At 53.3% G+C, this 17,326-nt stretch overlaps 1 protein-coding gene across 2 annotated transcripts in view; it reads left to right on the forward strand.

Moving 5' to 3' along the window:
• PIP4K2B (phosphatidylinositol-5-phosphate 4-kinase type 2 beta) overlaps positions 1-17,060 on the forward strand; it is a 23,407-nt gene extending 6,347 nt beyond the window's left edge. For both annotated transcript variants that reach the window (XM_077779194.1, XM_077779193.1), the window contains 9 exons: positions 4,041-4,138; positions 7,754-7,850; positions 10,271-10,423; positions 11,322-11,468; positions 12,422-12,460; positions 12,985-13,098; positions 15,570-15,828; positions 16,263-16,366; positions 16,911-17,060. In XM_077779194.1, coding sequence (XP_077635320.1) covers positions 4,041-4,138; positions 7,754-7,850; positions 10,271-10,423; positions 11,322-11,468; positions 12,422-12,460; positions 12,985-13,098; positions 15,570-15,828; positions 16,263-16,366; positions 16,911-16,991 — 1,092 coding nt within the window. In that variant the 3' untranslated portion in view covers positions 16,992-17,060. The remainder of the gene's footprint in view (positions 1-4,040; positions 4,139-7,753; positions 7,851-10,270; positions 10,424-11,321; positions 11,469-12,421; positions 12,461-12,984; positions 13,099-15,569; positions 15,829-16,262; positions 16,367-16,910) is intronic.
• Positions 17,061-17,326: the final 266 nt, after the last annotated feature.

Genomic DNA, 17,326 nt, shown 5'->3' on the forward strand with positions numbered 1-17,326 from the left:
TACGTAATGCTAGGCCTTTCTCACACATTCCCTACAGCTTCCTCTAGCCAGCAACTCCGACTCCCACTCCCAGGCAGCACCAATTTCTTAATCTGTTTTTCCACCTCCCTTTATTCATAACTCCACAGCACTCCTCACACTGTATTCTTTGTTGTCCGTCTTCCCAGCTAGACAGAGATCACATCTTTTTATTTTTGTATCCGCAGCGCTGGCACAGCCCTGGTGCAGGTAGTAAGGCCCTCGGTACACGGAGTAGAAATAAGCTGAAGAGGAGCTTGGCAGAGTCTGAGCCAGGTCAGGAAAGGAGGTTAAGTGCCAGGCTAAGGAGGTTTACCCTGAGGTTGATGAGGAGCCATGGAAGATCTGAGGCAGGGATGTAATGTGATCTTGTTGTAGATTCTTCCAGTGTCCAGTGCTCTTGGCAAAACCAGGAGGGGCATTAGGTGCCTTGTTTTCAAGCCTGATGTGCGAGAGCCAGGAGTCTTTGTGACCACATTAACCTCACCCTCTGAGCCTCTCCTGTTCTTGTCAGCTCTGCCCTGCGTTCGCACTTGTACACTACTTGACTTTGAGTTTCTCTGTGTCGTGGGTTTGTCTCCTCTCCCTGATTAGAGGACAGGTCTCCTGCTTCTCATATGGTACGTAGTGTGCATGTTTCCCCCACTGTGCAGCCCCTCCTCCCTAACGTGAAGTGAAGCACGTAGTAGGTATTTTAGTCACTGCTTGTTCAGTTGACATTGAATAGAACTCCCTGGGGATGTAAAATTTAGCACAACTAAAAAAAAAAGAGTACAGCTAATCCTTAGAGTGAATCATCTACCTGGGGCCCAGTGGAAATGAGAGGTGAGTCTACATAGTTCAGATATATGGATTGTTCTCCAAAACACATCTCAGAAATGTCCTGCTCTTGGGACTCTTGGGTGGCTCATTTGGTTAAGCGTCTGACTTCGGCTCAGGTCATGATCTCACGGTTCGTGGGTTCAAGCCGCACATCAGGCTCTGTGCTGACAGCTCAGAGCCTGGAGCCTTCTTCGGATACTGTGTCTCCCTCTCTCTCTGACCCCCTCCCCTGCTCACGCTGCCTCTCTCTCTCAGAAATAAAAAAAAATAAAAAAAGAAAAAAAAAGAAATGTCCTGCCCTTGGGTTGTGGAGTCCAGAATAGAGATGAAGGGAGAACTAAAAACCAGCTAATCGAACAGCCATTCAAACTAGGCTGAACTGAACGTTAACAGAGAATTGATGAGTGATCTTGAGCAGCTGCCATTAGAATACTTCCCCGTGGTTCGGCGCAGTCGAGCCTCACAGGCAAGGGCTTTCGTCTTTTCTGGTCCTCCCAGCACCAAGCCCTGCCCTGGCACCAAATCGGGATTGGAAACTAACCCAATATCTATGGGTAGTAAATACTAGAACGTTTTGGTACAAAACCATGCGCTTGGAGCCAGTGGTATGTCCTTTCTAGTGTGGAGGTAGGAACTAGAAAATCTGGAAGCTGCACATGCACTGTGAACTTCTTAACGTTAGCTGTCAGAGCCAGACAGTATATGCTGGGGGCGGGGGAAGGAGGTGGGACAGCTACCATGAGTTGTTTGTGTTGGCAGGAAAACGAGGAAGTGGAATGGTTTCCTCCGCAGGCACACACTTAACAATCAGGCTCCCTTGTGAGCACCCCCTGGAGTGGGAAGTGTGTGTGTGTGTGTGTGTATATGTGTGTGTGTGTGTGTGTGTGTGTGACTGGTAGGCCAATGGCGGACATCACAGGCCTGGATGCTGGAAATTTTCAGTGTCTGGTTTGATGAGTTTCGACAAATGTATGGAGCCATGTAATTATCAAGCCAAACAACATATAGAACCCTTCTGTCACTCCAGAATCACACCTGTCATGTCCCTTTACAGTCAGCTACCTCCAACCCACCCCAGGCAGCCTCTTTTTGGATTTCTCTCACTGTAGATTCCTGTTCTAGAATGTCCTGTAAATGGACCCTACGGGAGATACTCTAGTGTCTGTCTATGCCTGTCTGTTTTTGCCAGCAGTTTACTAAGTCGCTGCCCCGCTGCCAACTTCTGCTAGTCCCNATGTATACATATGCCTATGCCTTCCTTCATTTCCCCAGGAGCAAATTACATTTTCACCAACTCTAGGAAAATATGGTTCCCCACCCCGGTTACTTCATTAACTTGAACGTCTTGTATCCTCTGACATGTCTTTAAAAAAAAGGTTTGGAGCATGAAAGGGGCAGCATATTAAATGCTGTTTCCCCCCATTCGTGCTCCTAATGACTCCGGGTTATTCCCTCACTGCCACATGGGCCTCATTGAGATAATAGGATTTGCAAGGAAAGTCTCTAGGAGACATAAGGCTGTGCATCCCCTCCCCCCTCCGTCCATTAAGACAGGCCTAAGGTTTCCTCTGTAAATCCTGAATGCATTAGTGGCCACTGGGTTGAGGTCAAGTGTCAAATACTCTGCTGTGAAGGGAGAAGACATCTGTGGCTAATTAGACCACTAATTGGCTAAGCTGGGGACAGGGAAGGGCAGGATGCGCGCTTCAGCTCTGCACCAATGGGGAGCCGGCTCTCCGGCAGCCTCCTGCTCCCTGAAGGACACAAAAGCCCCTGGGAAGGTTTGTAAGGCACCCACCCCATCTCCCCTAGTTCAGCGGAAGGCAGGACCTGGCTTAAGGAACTGGCCCTTTTTAATTTTATTTATTTAAACTTTATTCTTAGTTATATTTTTTTATTTTTGAGAGAGAGAGAGAGAGAGCATGAACAGGGAAGATGGAGGGGAGGGGGGACAGGATCCGAAGTGGGCTCTGCGCTGACAGCCAAGAGCCCGATGCGGGGCTCGAACTTCACCAACTGTGAAGTTACGACCTGAGCTGAAGTCAGATGCTCAACCGACTGAGCCACCCAGGCGCCCCTATTTTTTAATTAAAAAAAAAAAAAAGTATATTTATTTTGAGAGAGAGCACAAGTGAAGGAGGCGCAGAGAAAGAGGGAGAGAAAGAATCCCAAGCAGGCTCCGTGCTGTCAGCACGTGCTGTCAGCACGGAGCCTGACGCAGAGCTCAATCTCAGGAACCATGAGCCGAAATCAAGAGTTGGCTGCTTACCCAGGTGCCCCAAGAACTGGCCCTTTTTTAATCAGAAGAGTGAGAGTGAGCCAGTGGCCAGATGTTTACCTCATCTTCTCACTTAGTCCTTTATTTTAGGGGCACCTGGGTGGCTGAATCGGTTAAGCATCTGACTCTTGATTTTGGCTCAGGTCACGATCTCTTGGTTCGTGAGTTCGAGCCCCGCATCTGGCTCTGTGCAGACAGCAAGGAGCTTAGTTGGTCCTCTCTCTCTCTCCCTCTCTCCCTCTCTCTCTCTCTCTCTCTCCCTCTCCCCCCCCTCCATCTCTCTATTCCTCCCTCTCTCTCTCTCAAAATAAATAAACTTAAAAAAAAAATAAATTTAATCCTTTACTTTGGAGACGAGTTACATACCCACACAAACTCATCCAGCTGCTTTCCTACCCCAACCTGATTTCTTGAGTGACCTACCATTTGTATGAAGATGTTAAAGGCCATATAGGTTGTGTGATGTTTATTCATTGATCCACTTATTACCACATTTGACAAATATTTATATAGTACCTGCCAGATGCAAATCATGGTGCCAAGCACCAGGAAGCCTCTGGAGATCAGTTAGGTGACCTTTGCTTACAAGGATCAGTAATAGGATCTTGCCTTGCCGAGAGTCTAGCAAGCTTGTGAGGTTGATAAGCATTAACCACACTCTGAGGGAGGCTGTGTGATGGCCAAAGGACAGGTACAAACAATGCTTCAGGAATTCCAAAGTCAGAAAGAACACTTATGGTCTAGAGAATCACAGAAAGCTTCATGGAGGGAGGTGGGAAAAATGTCAATAGGTGGAGATGAAGTTGGGAGTGTATTTGAAGAGAAGAGCAGAAATATAAAGACCAGGAGGGAGTCCATAGACATGTTTTGGGTGAGATGGTGGCATTCATGTTTGTAGCATATCATGTCCCTTGCTTTGCAGATCAATGAGCTGAGCAATGTCCCTGTCCCTGTCATGCTAATGCCGGATGACTTCAAAGCGTACAGCAAGATCAAGGTGGACAATCATCTCTTCAATAAGTAAGTTACTCCCTGAGTGGGCTCAGGTTTTGTGGGCAGTCCTTTCCCTCCAGGCAGAGAGCTTCTGAAAACCCGTGCGTGGCAGTGCCACACCAGCGCCTGGCAGGGTGTGACAGGGACACCTGGATCTCAGAGCTGACAGACTGGCTGGGAAAATGCATTCATTATGTGCCTCTCCCCTTTGTGGTGTTCTGTCATCACCTTTATCTGCCTACATCCAGTGTCCCACGAGGCGTGTGGCCCGGTCTGGGGTGATTCATCTGGGGCCAGGTTAGGTAGCAGTGAGCTGCTCACGAGCTGTGGTGTCTAGTGTGAGGCCGACAGCAGTGGCCCTATCTTGATCTTCGTCTGAGGCAAGAAGCTGCCAGACATGTTCCTGGCTCGGGATACAGCCAAGCTCTTCCCTCTCCGACTGGTGTTGTGAGCGACGGGCTGAGCGTGGTGCCCAGGGCCGCCACCCAAAGTAATGCTTCCCGCTTTTGTTCACTGTGGCATCTGGGGTGGACACTGCTGTCTGTAGCTTGTCTCAGGTCGTTGGAGCAGCCATCTCAGCTGGTCTAGTTTGCGGCCTGCTCTGAGCCCTCTGGGGGCCTCGCTTTTTCATCCTGCTGTGGGTCGCCCCAGGAACCATTTGCTGCTCACACTCCTCTCCTTTCTGGATTTGCATCCTGGCTCCACTTTCCACTGGCCCACAGTCCCCACACCTCTCCAGCTGGGCTCTGTCACCCCACCATGGCCAGACTGTTAGCCTGGAGGGAAGCTTGATTTGAAAATATCCCTTAGCGGCCTCTCTCTGCCACAGGAAGTAATAACAACATCTTATTCTGGAAGCCATCTGTCTTCACGGCTAAGCTGCCACCTGTATTCTGCTCTCACACCGCCATCACACTTCATTTCACCGGGTTCTCCGCACGTCAGGCAATTCCGTAAGACACTAGACAGGTGTCCTGCCAGCGTCAGCTCTGACACCGTCTGCCTGCAGTTAACGTCAGGCCCCACAGGTTAAGGGCTCAGTCCCACAGAACTGCCGCCACCTTCAGACGCCAGTCACAAATTTAGCGCATCACCTGTGCTTCTGACCAACCTGCTGTGGGTCTCGTGGTCCCCCGACCCTCCCCCTTGGGTTCGGTTAACTTGCTAGAGGGGCTCACAGAATTCAAGAAAACAGTCTATTTACTTGATCACTGGTTTATTATCAAGGGGACAGCTCAGCAACAAGCGGATGAGAGAGACACACAGGGGAGTGGGGGATCGGGGGGTTCCCCTGGCCTCCCTGCACCCACGTGCACTCAACCCCTGCGAACTCCCGGGCTCTGTCTTCATTAGGAAGGCGTGATTGATGAAATCGACTGGTGATTGGTTCAACCTTCAGCCCCTCTCCCCTCCCTGCGGTCCAGGGAGTGGGACTGAAAGTTCCAGCCCTCATCCTGGTTGGTTCCCTTGGCAACCAGCACCCATCCTTTGAGGCTTTCCAAAAATCACCTTATTCACATGAGCTCAGATGTGGTTAAATTTAAAAAAGACCTCTTCATTGCTCTTACGATTTAGGAAATTCCAAGGTTTTTAGCTGCTCTGTGTCTGAAACACAAATGACCAAACATGTATCTCTATTATATCACAATATCACACCTCATAAGGAAGGAGAGGCAGGCCTGGGCTCTGAGGCAAGAAAGGAGGTTGTTCTATCCCAGGGGTCAGGGCTCTGGAAGTGGGCATTGGACCACTGCCTGTTTCACGGTCTGTGGCCTCTGGTGAAGTTCCAGGACCTTGACGTCTTGGCCTAAAGCAGAGCATCCAATCTCTTCTTTTATCTTTGTTTGTTCCTTTTGTCCTTTCAACGACTGTGTATGTGCTAGGTATTAGCCTCCAGTGTTCTTTTTTTTTTTTTTTTAGCCTCCAGTGTTCTTTACTAGAAGATGAGTACATGAGGCAGACCTGACCTCATGAGAAGCCATTGCTTTTTTATTTCCTTGAAGTATATCATCCTTGAGTAGTCAGAGAGACGTATTTCTCAAAGGGACTCCCCAAGGAAGGTGACCATTGTAAAGATGGAGGATTTGGAAGAGGCATCCCTTCAAGGCGATTCTCTCCCCTCCTGGCAGTCTGGATTATTATTTAAAAAAATTTTTTTAATGTTTTTTTATTTATTTCTGAGAAAGAGAGACAGTGTGAGCAGGGGAGGGTCAGAGCGAGAGGGAGACACAGAATCTGAAACAGGCTCCAGGCTCTGAGCTGTCAGCACAGAGCCCAATGCGGGGCTTGAACCTACAAACCGTGAGACCATGACCTGAGCCGAAGCCAGATGCTTAACCGACTGAGCCACCCAGGCGCCCCTGGGAGTCTGGATTATTGACCAAGGAGTGGGAAGGGCTGAGGTGGTGCCTGCAGCCCACACACCACGCTTCATGAAAAGATGGAATTCCAGTCATTTGAGATCTCTCTAATCTGCAGCACCCTTGTCCTCCACCCTAGTGGAACCCCAAGATAGGACTTCAGGATGTGTCGAGCAGCATCCTCAGAGGAGAGGGTCTCTTGGTTGAGAAAGTCTACTCTCTTTAGCAGTCAGACTGCCATCCACCTCTTGACTGCTGTTCACACGCAGCCACTGACATGTAGTGAGTACAGCTCTTGTGCAGGGGTGCCTGCACTCTGTCTCACTTCTTGGTGGGTAAGGTGTTTTTCCTTTAATGTAGATTTTGTCTAAAGATAACACACACTCAGAAGAAAAAGTACACATTTGTAAGTATACAGCTTGACTAATTCTTACAAAGTGAACACAAGGGATGTAAAGTTTTAAAACTTTTACCTGCTCAGAATCACCAGGAATGTTTGTTAAAAATGCAGTTTCCAGAGGCGCCTGGGTGGCTCAGTTGGTTGAGTGTCTGACTTCGGCTCAGGTTATGATCTCACGATTTGTGGATTTGAGCCCTGCATCGGGCTCTGCGCTGACAGCTCAGAACCTAGAGCCTGCTTTGGATTCTCTCTCTCTCTCTCTCTCTCTCTCTCTCTCTCTGCTCCCCTCTCCCACTTGTGCACANTGGATTTGAGCCCTGCACCGGGCTCTGCGCTGACAGCTCAGAACCTAGAGCCTGCTTTGGATTCTCTCTCTCTCTCTCTCTCTCTCTCTCTCTCTCTCTGCTCCCCTCTCCCACTTGTGCACACTCTCTCTTTCTCTCTCTCAAAGGTAAATAAACATTAGGGGTGCCTGGGTGGTTCAGTTGGTTGAACATCCAACTTCGGCTCAGGTCGATCTCACAGTCTGTGAGTTCGAACCCCATGTAGGGCTCTGTGCTGACAGCTCAGAGCTTGGAGCCTGCTTAGGATTCTGTGCCTCCCTGTCTCTCTCTGCCTCTGCCCCACTTGTGTGCGCTCGCTCTCTCTCTCTCTCTCAAAATAAACATTAAAAAAAAAAGAGATAAATAAACATTAAAAATAATTTTTTAATGCAATTTCCAAACTCCTCTCCAGAATTTCTGGGACCTAGAAACCTCCATTCTAAGTGCCACAGATTGTTCCGATTCCAGTGACCTGTGAACCAAACACCCAGAGAAGTTCTGATGTAAGAATTAGATGGGAAGGAGAGGCTCACAAACACGTTTCTCTGCTTTGCCCTAGGGAGAACCTTCCCAGCCGTTTTAAGTTTAAGGAGTACTGTCCCATGGTGTTCCGGAATCTCCGGGAGAGGTTTGGGATTGATGATCAGGATTACCAGGTACGGGATGTCTTTGCAGCGGCAGAGGGGTCAGGAAGTGGAGTGGGGCCAGGAAGCCGCAGGACAAGGGAGGCGCAAGACTGGTCCGCCATTCTTACGCTCCGTCTTCCTGTCTTGTCCGGCCCCACCTGGCGGTCTTTCCCCCTGGGGCTGGCAGGCTCCTGCAGGGGTGAGGGCCCTGGAAGTGGTTCTAAAACAGCCTCGAAGGCACAGGCTGTCTCCCTGGGAGGGAGAGGGGGCTGCGGAAGCTGCTTCATCTCAGTCTGACGCTCCCAGTCTAGGCCGAAGAACCCTTCTCCTTCGTAGTTTGACTTAAAAGAGAGAATTGTTGCCAGCGGGAGATGAGGCCTCTTAAAGCAGATAAGACAGAGTAGAAAAGGAAGACTTCAAGGGTAGCGTAACCTTGCCAGGTATGAGTGCCAGCTCTTAAACTTGTCCCCTGTCCTCTGTCGGGAGGGGGGGATAGGCAAAGCCGGTGACCGCCCCCTCCAGGGGCCAGTAATGCCATAGAGGCCTTTGGCCTGCTGGAAGGAAGCAGTCCCAGTGTCAGGGATGTTCTAGTTGGACTCCGAGTGTGTGGTTTCTGTTACTGCTCCGCCTAGCACCTTCCTTGGACCTTCTCCCACTGGCAGATATCCTGCTGGTGGTGGTGGGAGAATTTTCCATTTCACTTTGGTAGCAGGAAGAAATACCGCTGACTTTCAGTTGTCTGTGGGGGAAAAAAAGAAGTGTACAGCCTAGTGAAATCGAAAATGGATGCCCAAACCTTTTAAAGGACCGTAACGCCTCCCGGCCTGGTCCCAGTAAGCCTCTCATAGAGCAGTCCCTGAGGAGAGAGTGCGCCTCAGTGAGTCCCCCTGACCTCCCCCTCCTCTCTGGAGGGCCTCCTGCAAAGCTGCATCCCCAAGCGGAGGGTGCAGGGATGGCGATGCGGGAGGAGGAGATGCCAGGGACGGAACGGTCCAAGAGTCCTGTGTCTCAAGAGGCACCGGGGGTCCCTCCAGCCCCCTCTCTTAGGACCGAATCCTGAGCTAAATCATGACCTGATTGGAGCTGGAGGTTTCCTGAAAACTCTTGCCATCCTGCAGCCCCACATTGCTCGGACGTCTTCCTTCCGCTGTGGCCCCTTCCCTTCCCCTTGGTATTCTAACCACATCCTCTTGGTGTCTGCGTTTTTTCTTGAATAACCTTGTGGGCAAATGATGGGTGCTCATGACTCAAATAGAGGCAGGGCAGGTGTTGTTCAGGGAGAGAGCTCTAAGGATTTAGAGTCAGAAGGCATGGCCTGCAGACATGGCAGTAGTGGGACTGTACTTTGCACCCGGGCCGGAGGCCTGCACGTCTGGGAGAAGGACCAGGCTGGGAGGGTGAGGCCCTCAGCTGTGTGGCCTACTCACATTTCTGGATTGGGGACACCCTGCTTTGGGGATGCCCTTTTAATGCAGGAAGCCTCTCACCGCTTCCGATTTAGTCTTCCCACGATGGTGGTGCTCCCTTCTCCCCCCGGGGTCCTGTGAGGAGGCATTCGGTGAGGGTAAAGAATCGAATCCTAGGTAAGAACTGAGGAAAGGGCTTGGAGAGGAGGCGTTTCTGTGAGCAGATCCCCACATGGGTTTGCTCGGAAACGGGGACAGCTGGGACCGCCCTCTCTGCCTTGCCTTTCAAAGGTCTGCTTGGTGAACACATCCCTTCGGTTGACTCACACGTCCCCCGCCACCCCCTCTAGAGGCTTCGACTGCTCTCTGATCCTCATGGGAATGGAGCCTCGAGGAGGAGCGGGGACAGAGACAGAGAAGCTCCCCAGAGCTGCCTCGTGGCCCTGTAGAGACCAGCAGGGCTGCGAGGGGAGGGGGGAGGCGCTGGGCAGGGGGCTGAGGAGCAGCTGCCTGCTTTGGGAAGGGTTTCCCGGCGCCAGGGATGCGCAGGGGAAAGAGACCACCGTGTCCATCGCCGCTTTATGCTGGACATCTTGAATATTTCCTAAGCTTTGTTTTTGTCGTCCCAGGAAACTGGGAAAATCATCTCGTCTGCCTCGTGTTCCAGGTCAGGGAATTCAGGAGTGGACCAGTTAAAGGGCTCACCCAAGGTCACGTTACCTGTGAGCATCAGGGTTCAAGCCCAGCCCTAACGTCTGGGGCAGAGATTTAGTTCGCAGGGTGGTTCCAGGGGTAAGAATGAAGGGAAGCGTTTCACAGTCAGCCCTCTTCCTGCCCAGCCAGGGATTAGGAGCTGGTGGAAGGGAGCACCTCTTGTCACTCTGCAGGAGGACTTTCGGGAGAGAGGCGGACTTCCTGTGAGGCAGGGGGTGGGTGAGGCCCTGCCTGTCTCAGCATGGCTGCCTCAGAGCAGGCTGGCCCAGGTGGAGGTCAGAGTCTCTGTTCCTCTCCCGAGACCAGCCCGCTTTTGTCTTGGTCCATCAGAACTCAGTGACGCGCAGCGCCCCGATCAACAGTGACAGCCAAGGCCGATGTGGCACGCGTTTCCTCACCACCTACGACCGGCGCTTTGTCATCAAGACCGTGTCAAGTGAGGATGTGGCTGAGATGCACAACATCTTAAAGAAATACCACCAGGTATGGTGAGTCCCGAGCCTGGGTGGTAGAGGAAGGGTGGCAAGGGGGAGAAGAGAGCCCCCGGGGAGGGACCGGTCCTCACAGCAGCCCACGCCTCCAGAGAACCAAGCACCTGGCCCTTCCCTATGCCATGTGACTGAGAGCTGAAATGCCTGCTGGAAAAAAGGAGAAATGAAGGCGTGTTACTGACTCAGTCCCCATTGAACAGCTGGTTCTTGTCCGAGTCGGGAAGTTTCACACGCCGGCACCTGCCGCGTCTCTTCTACAAGAGGCCCTGTCGGCCCGGCAGGCCCGCTGCTTTCCCCCTTCCCACTCCCCGCTCACCAGGTCCCGTCCCAGAGAAAAGCAGGGGACCATCTGCGTGCCGGCCCCGAGCCTGCTTGCGTCCTCAGGGAAAGCCAGCTTGTCTCTGGGGCACCTGAGAAGTGGTGAAGGGGACTCCTGGTCTTAGGGGTTACAGAGAAAACCCCGGGCCGTGGCATGGCTAAGGACTCCCCGCGCGGGGCCACTCAGTTTCCCTAGACCACCGATGGCAGGCCCCCTCTGCGCCCCACGGTGCTCTCCGGCTTGCCCATTCAGCCAGCGGAGGAGAGGCTCAGACACCTCTGACATTTCAGATGCGTTGTCAGTGGCATCCTGGTAGCGGGAGCCCGGAAGGGCTCTGCCCTGCCTGCCCAGCCTCCCCTCTGCCCTGCCCGCTGGGGGTGGGGGTGGCCGTTGCCCGCTGAAGGTCCAGGAAGGCCCCCCCCACCCCCACCCCGTGACCTCACAGGACCCATTTGAAAATGACCGGCCTGGGGCCCGGCCTTCCCGGGAGCAGCTGGGTGTGGGGAGAGCCCCGGCGACCTGGCGCCTTCACACGGTCCTGAGCCGCTCTCCTTCCGCCCTTCTGCTCTAGTTCATTGTGGAGTGTCACGGCAACACCCTTCTGCCGCAGTTCCTGGGCATGTACCGCTTGACCGTGGACGGCGTGGAGACCTACATGGTGGTCACCAGGAATGTGTTCAGCCATCGGCTCACCGTGCACCGCAAGTATGACCTCAAGGTAAAGGGCTCTGCGTTGCCCTGTTCTGTGGCCGTCCTCCCGCTTGTCAGGAGAGCCGGGGCACATGTTTTGACGTTGATGTGCCTAATTCTTATGGGCCAGAGCCTGTTTGAAGTTCAGATGACAGTGACAAGAGGGTATTTATTGCACCATATTTATGTCATAGTCGATGTCCTTTGAGTCCTGTCGGGGACGTGCATGCCGAGGGCAGCGGTTGGGGACAGGCTGTGTTTACACACGCACTCTAGCATGTGTCCAGGCCCTGTGGTCTGACAGCACGAGCACGTTTCTTGTGCCTGTGAGCCACGGTGCTCCGCTTTTCTCGAAGCCGGCTTCCCGTGTGCCCCCTCACGCCTCTCTCCCCCTGCTGCAGCCACGAGCGTTTCTCTCCATCCGCGCGGTGCCCTGCTTTCCTCCAGCAGCTCCCGCCGGCTGCCCGGCCTCCATCCCCTCCCTGCCCCTTCCTCTTCCTGCGCCTGCCCTCGTCTCATTTCTTCCTGCTTTCCCTCCTGAGCTCAACTCAGATGTCACTTCTTGCGGGAAGCCGACCTTGGCCTCCACCGCTGTCCCTCCCCAGTCCGGACCCACCCTGTGCTACGTGCTCTCGGTGTCCTCCTCCCTTGTACCACCTAGTACTGTTGTAGCTAATGAAAGAATTAATCACATAACTGCTCCCCACTGCCTGTCTCCCCTGTTAGAAGGAAAGTCCCCTAAGGGCAGGGGCTGAGTCCTGGGTCAGTGCTGTTGGCCAAGCTCGTGCCTAGTGAATGATCAGAGCTCGGTCTGTGATCCGTGACACAGGAAGTGAACAGTCGCTGCCTCCTGGCCCCTCTAGGACTCTAACCAGCCTCCTTCAGTTCACCTGCTGCCTCTCCCCAAAGACTCGTGCATGTTTTCTCGCTCAACGGACTTTGCCTCACCGGGACCTCTCCTGACGGCTCTTATCCTTTCAGGGCTCCACCGTTGCCAGAGAAGCGAGCGACAAGGAGAAGGTATGCCGGGACCGGTGCTGCGCGAGTGTGAATGGGCTGCTTGGAGTCAGAAACACCTCTGTCAGTCACCCTGTCCCTTCCTGCACCACAGCCCCCCCCCGGCCCAGTTCCCAGACACGCGGCCTGTCAGGCCTGTCTCTCCAAGCTCCCGCCCGTCCTCGCCCTCGGCCTCGGCCCCCCTCTCCAGCTTTTAACCCCCACCCGTGCTGAGTTGGCCAGCGTCCTGCGGGGCGGGCAACCGCTGGCTCCCAGTCCAGCCTGATCTGGGGAGTGGCTGCCTGAGCCCCAAGGTAGCCCCGGCTCAGCAGGAAGACGTGCTTTGGTCAGTCCTCCCTGTCTGACGTGTGTCGTGTGTTTGCCATCCCTGCCCGCCCGCTGGTGGCCTGGGACTGGAGCCTCCCGCACTGAACCTACTGATTGGGCAGAAGACCACCTGTGCTCCAAGGACCCTTCCCCTGTTTATACCATCTCCTCTTGGGGTGAATGTATTAGCCCCCAGCCTAACGCTACTGTTGCTCTCCTAGGCCAAGGACTTGCCAACCTTCAAAGACAATGACTTCCTCAATGAGGGGCAGAAGCTGCATGTGGGAGAGGAGAGTAAAAAGAACTTCCTGGAAAAACTGAAACGGGACGTGGAGGTACTTACTACCTGTCGTTTTCACCTGGGTTCGGGAGGCCCCTTTTGCCCTCAGAGCAGGAGCGTGTGTAACCTTAAGGCAAATTGAATTCACTACTTCCGTGGACAAAAGGAGGGCTGGTGGTTTGAAGGAGTGTGGGTACAAACGAGTATTCCATTGCGGGGACGCATTTGTGCCCGTAGAACCTTTGTAACTCAAGCTGCAGTGCTTTCCTTTACCTCTTCACTAATCTAGCCCAGCACCTTTTTCTTTTCTTTTTTTTTTTTAATATTTTTATTTATTTCTAAGAGAGAGAGAGAGACAGCGTGAGCAGGGGAGGGTCAGAGAGAGAGGGAGACACAGATTCTGAAATAGGCTCCAGGCTCTGAGCTGGCAGTCAGCACAGAACCCGACGCGGGGCTCGAACCCACGAACCGCGAGATCGTGACCTAAGCACAAGTCAGACGCTCAGCCGACTAAGCCACCCAGGCGCCCCCCCAGCACCTTTTTCAAATGCCCCGAAACTTTCTTTCTGGAGGTGTCCCCGTAGTGGAGGGGGTGGCAACGAGAAGCCAGCTGCTAAGACCCACCACGCAGGCCCTTCTCTGGCTCCCTTCTCCACTTACTGGCAGCCCTCTGGTGGAGCAGGGCTTCCTGTGGGGAAGTTCTTCCGGGCCGGGCAGGTACTAAATAGTGAACGTGTTACTGGACCACTTGATAGCTCAGGCCTCCTATTTTAACAAATTGGGAGCCTTATTAAAATCAAACCCTGCACGCTTTTCTTTCTTTATTTTGGTAAAATATGGATAACATAAAATTTGCCATCTTAACCATTTGTGAGCACACAGTTGAGTAATATTACATTCACACTGTTGGGCAGCCGTCACCACCTTCCATCTCCAGAACTTTACATCTTCCGAAACCGAAGCTCTGTCCCTGTTAAACACTAATCCCCCATTTCCCCTCTGCCTCACCCCAGGCAGCCACCACGCTCCTTTCTCTCTGTGAATCAGACTTTTTAAAAATGTTTATTTATTTGGGGGGGAGCTGGAAATGTGAGTTGGGGAGGGATAGAGGGAGAGAGAATCTCAAGCAGGCTCTGCGCTATCAGGACAAAACCCAACTTGGGGCTTGATCCTGTGAACCACAAGATCATGACAGCCAAAATCAAGAGTCTTATGTTCACCTTACTGAGCCACCCAGGTGCCCCGTGAATTGGATACTCTAAGTACTTTATGTATAAATGGAATCATACAGTATTTGTCTGTTGTGTCAGGCTTACTTCACTTACCATCATGTCTTCAAGGTTCGTGCATGTTATAGCACAAGTCAGAATGGCCTTCCTTTTTAAGGCTGAATGATAATCCCCTGTATGTTTATACTGCATTTTGTTTACCTGTTCATCCATCAAAGGGTAATTGGTATAATAGTTACAGTTCTCCAGAGAAATAGAATTAATAGGGTGCCGACAGATAGACAGAGGTTTATTATAAGGAATTGGCTCACACGGTTATGGAGGCTGCTGATTCCCAAGAGCCACAGTTGGCAAATTACAGACCCAGGAGAGTGGATGGTTCAGAGTGTCGCTTGGCTCTGGCTTTTTCTCTAATTTTTTAATGTTTATATTTGAGAGAGAGGAAAAGAGAGAATGAGCAGGGCAAGGACAGAGAGATGAAGTCAGAATCTGAAGCAGGCTTCAGGCTCTGAGCTGTCAGCACAGAGCCGGATACGGGGCTTGAACTCATGAGATCATGACCTGAGCCGAAGTCAGATGCTCAACCAACTGAGCCACCCAGGCACCCCGGCTCTGGCTTGCTTTCTTATGGGGTGTTTGTTCCCTTTTCTTTTCCTCCTCATTTTTATCCTGACTGGTGAAGAAGCTGAGTTAACAGTTTTTCAAACTTTGCCTGTGACTCTCAGAAGTACGTTTTACCTCACAACCCAGCACACACAACTGAAATACTGTCTACCTACCTCGTGTTGCCTACTCTGATGTTTTCTGTCCTGTTCCAGAGTATTTAATAAGAAAAAACGCCTAGTCCCAGCCTACTAAATTAGATTTCTGGCTCCCAGGGGGTTGAGATCTGTGGTTTGAAAGCCACTGGCCTGTCACATCCCCTGTCCAGCCTCCGTGCAGTGCGGGACTCTGTTCTTCGCGGGGACTCGCCACAGCGTCTCTTGGGCAGTTTCTTCTTCCCTCAGTTCTGAGTCTCCCACAGCTTCTGCCTGCCTGTCTGCTCCCCACCCGTCAGGCCGTCTGGACTCCTCTCCCCGCTGCCCTGGCTCCCACAGCCACTCACCCTCGTGGGACGGCTGTCTTCCCCGCCAGGTGCTGAGCTCACTGAGGGCAGAGACTTGGATGTTTTGTTCTCCCCCGGGGTTCAGAGTTGGAGAACGGACTTGAAGGGAATGCCTTTTCTCCTCTTTCCAGATGCCACTGGGATGCCCCGTGTAACCTCTTCCTCCCATCTCTCCTTCCTCACCTCCCCTAGTTCCTGGCCCAGCTGAAGATCATGGACTACAGCCTGCTGGTGGGCATCCACGACGTGGACCGGGCGGAGCAGGAGGAGATGGAGGTGGAGGAGCGGGCAGAGGACGAGGAGTGCGAGAACGACGGGCTGGGCGGCAACCTGCTGTGCTCCTACGGCACGCCCCCCGACAGCCCGGGCAACCTCCTCAGCTTTCCCCGCTTCTTTGGGCCCGGGGAGTTCGACCCCTCTGTTGACGTCTATGCCATGAAAAGCCATGAAAGTAAGTGGGGGCCGCGTCTGCCCTGCCCACCCCTGTCCCCCATGCTGCCCCCTTCAGGCCCGTTGTTTAGATGCTCCTCTGGGCTCACTGCTAGCTCTGGCCTTTTTCTACCTCAGGCGCTCCTGTCGCATCTCCTAGTGCCAGTAGCTCTGGCTTCTAGGGCCCTGGGGTCCTTCTCTGTCAGGCCTGCCTTCGCCTCGCTGCTTGTCCCGGACGTCTGAGGCATGATTCTGCTCTGGCTCAGGGTTATAAAACCTTGTAAACACTGCCATCAGATAAGAGGACAGCTATGCAGGCTTCTGAGAAGGACCCCATTAATCATGGCTTTTCTCAGCTCTGGAGCTAGCGATGGATCTGGGCCTCGGGTCGCAGGGCTGCGGAGCCAGCGGCCTACTGCTCTTCTGCCTCTTCTTTCCCGCCTCCCTCCCCTCCAGGTGCCCCCAAGAAGGAGGTCTATTTCATGGCCATCATCGACATCCTCACGCCGTACGATGCTAAGAAGAAAGCCGCGCATGCTGCCAAAACAGTGAAGCATGGGGTGAGTCCTCCCTGCCGCCTCCGGACCCCTGGGGCCGCCAGCCCTGGGCCCTCTGCTCTGAGCCACTCCCCACCCTACCCCAGTCCCGCAAGGAGTAGGCCCCCTCCCAGCTGCGCCCCGCCTCCCCCGCCGTGCTCTCCCCACCAGCTGATCTGCCCAGCTCGGTGGCCCCTACTTCTCTGTCACCGGGGCTGAGCTTATTGGCTCCTTCCCCCAGAGCTGCTGGGCAAGCTGTGCATCCTGTTGCCTGTGGGTAATAGCTCTGTGTGCATGCCCACGCCGCTCCCCAGAGGCCCTTCTCCCCATGGGCTTGAAGCTACTGTCTCCAGACAGGGACCCCGCCCAGAGATCCAGAGTCTTTGTACCACTTCCCTACTGCCTTGCACTAATTGGGTGCAGGCGTGGGCTTGTGCGTCAGAGGAGCAAGGCCAGGGCAGCTGTGATGCGGGGAACTGCTCCTCAGGGCCTGCCCAGGCCCCTCCCGGCTGCGGCCTCTCAGTTAGGGCCGCGGAGCTGGACCTGAGTCAGCCTCTGTGTGTTACAGGCGGGGGCCGAGATCTCGACTGTGAACCCTGAGCAGTACTCCAAACGCTTCAACGAGTTCATGTCCAACATCCTGACGTAGTTACCTTCTACCTTCAGCCAGAGCCAGAGAGCCGGATGTGGGGTCGGGTCGGAAAAGGGAGAGGGTGTATTTGGGCTAGATGGGAGGGTGGGGAGCGTGGGGAGCAGTGTAGGGGGAGGGGAGGGCTTCAGCGATGAGACTGCCACCCGTGACATTCAAAGACTCTAGCTGGGGAGGTGATGTGCTGCGTGAGCACGTACCCATAGGGTGTAGCCTTGATCTTTCCCCCATTTGACCCAGGTTGAAAAGGGGTTTCCTTTTTGTTCCCTTGTAACCTTTTACAATACCTTGGGGCTAGAGATGACTTTGTGGGTTTATGTGGGTTTTGTTTCTGA

Source organism: Crocuta crocuta, unplaced genomic scaffold (assembly GCF_008692635.1).
Source record: "Crocuta crocuta isolate KB4526 unplaced genomic scaffold, BGI_CrCroc_1.0 scaffold68, whole genome shotgun sequence".
NCBI classification, from domain to species: domain Eukaryota; kingdom Metazoa; phylum Chordata; class Mammalia; order Carnivora; family Hyaenidae; genus Crocuta; species Crocuta crocuta.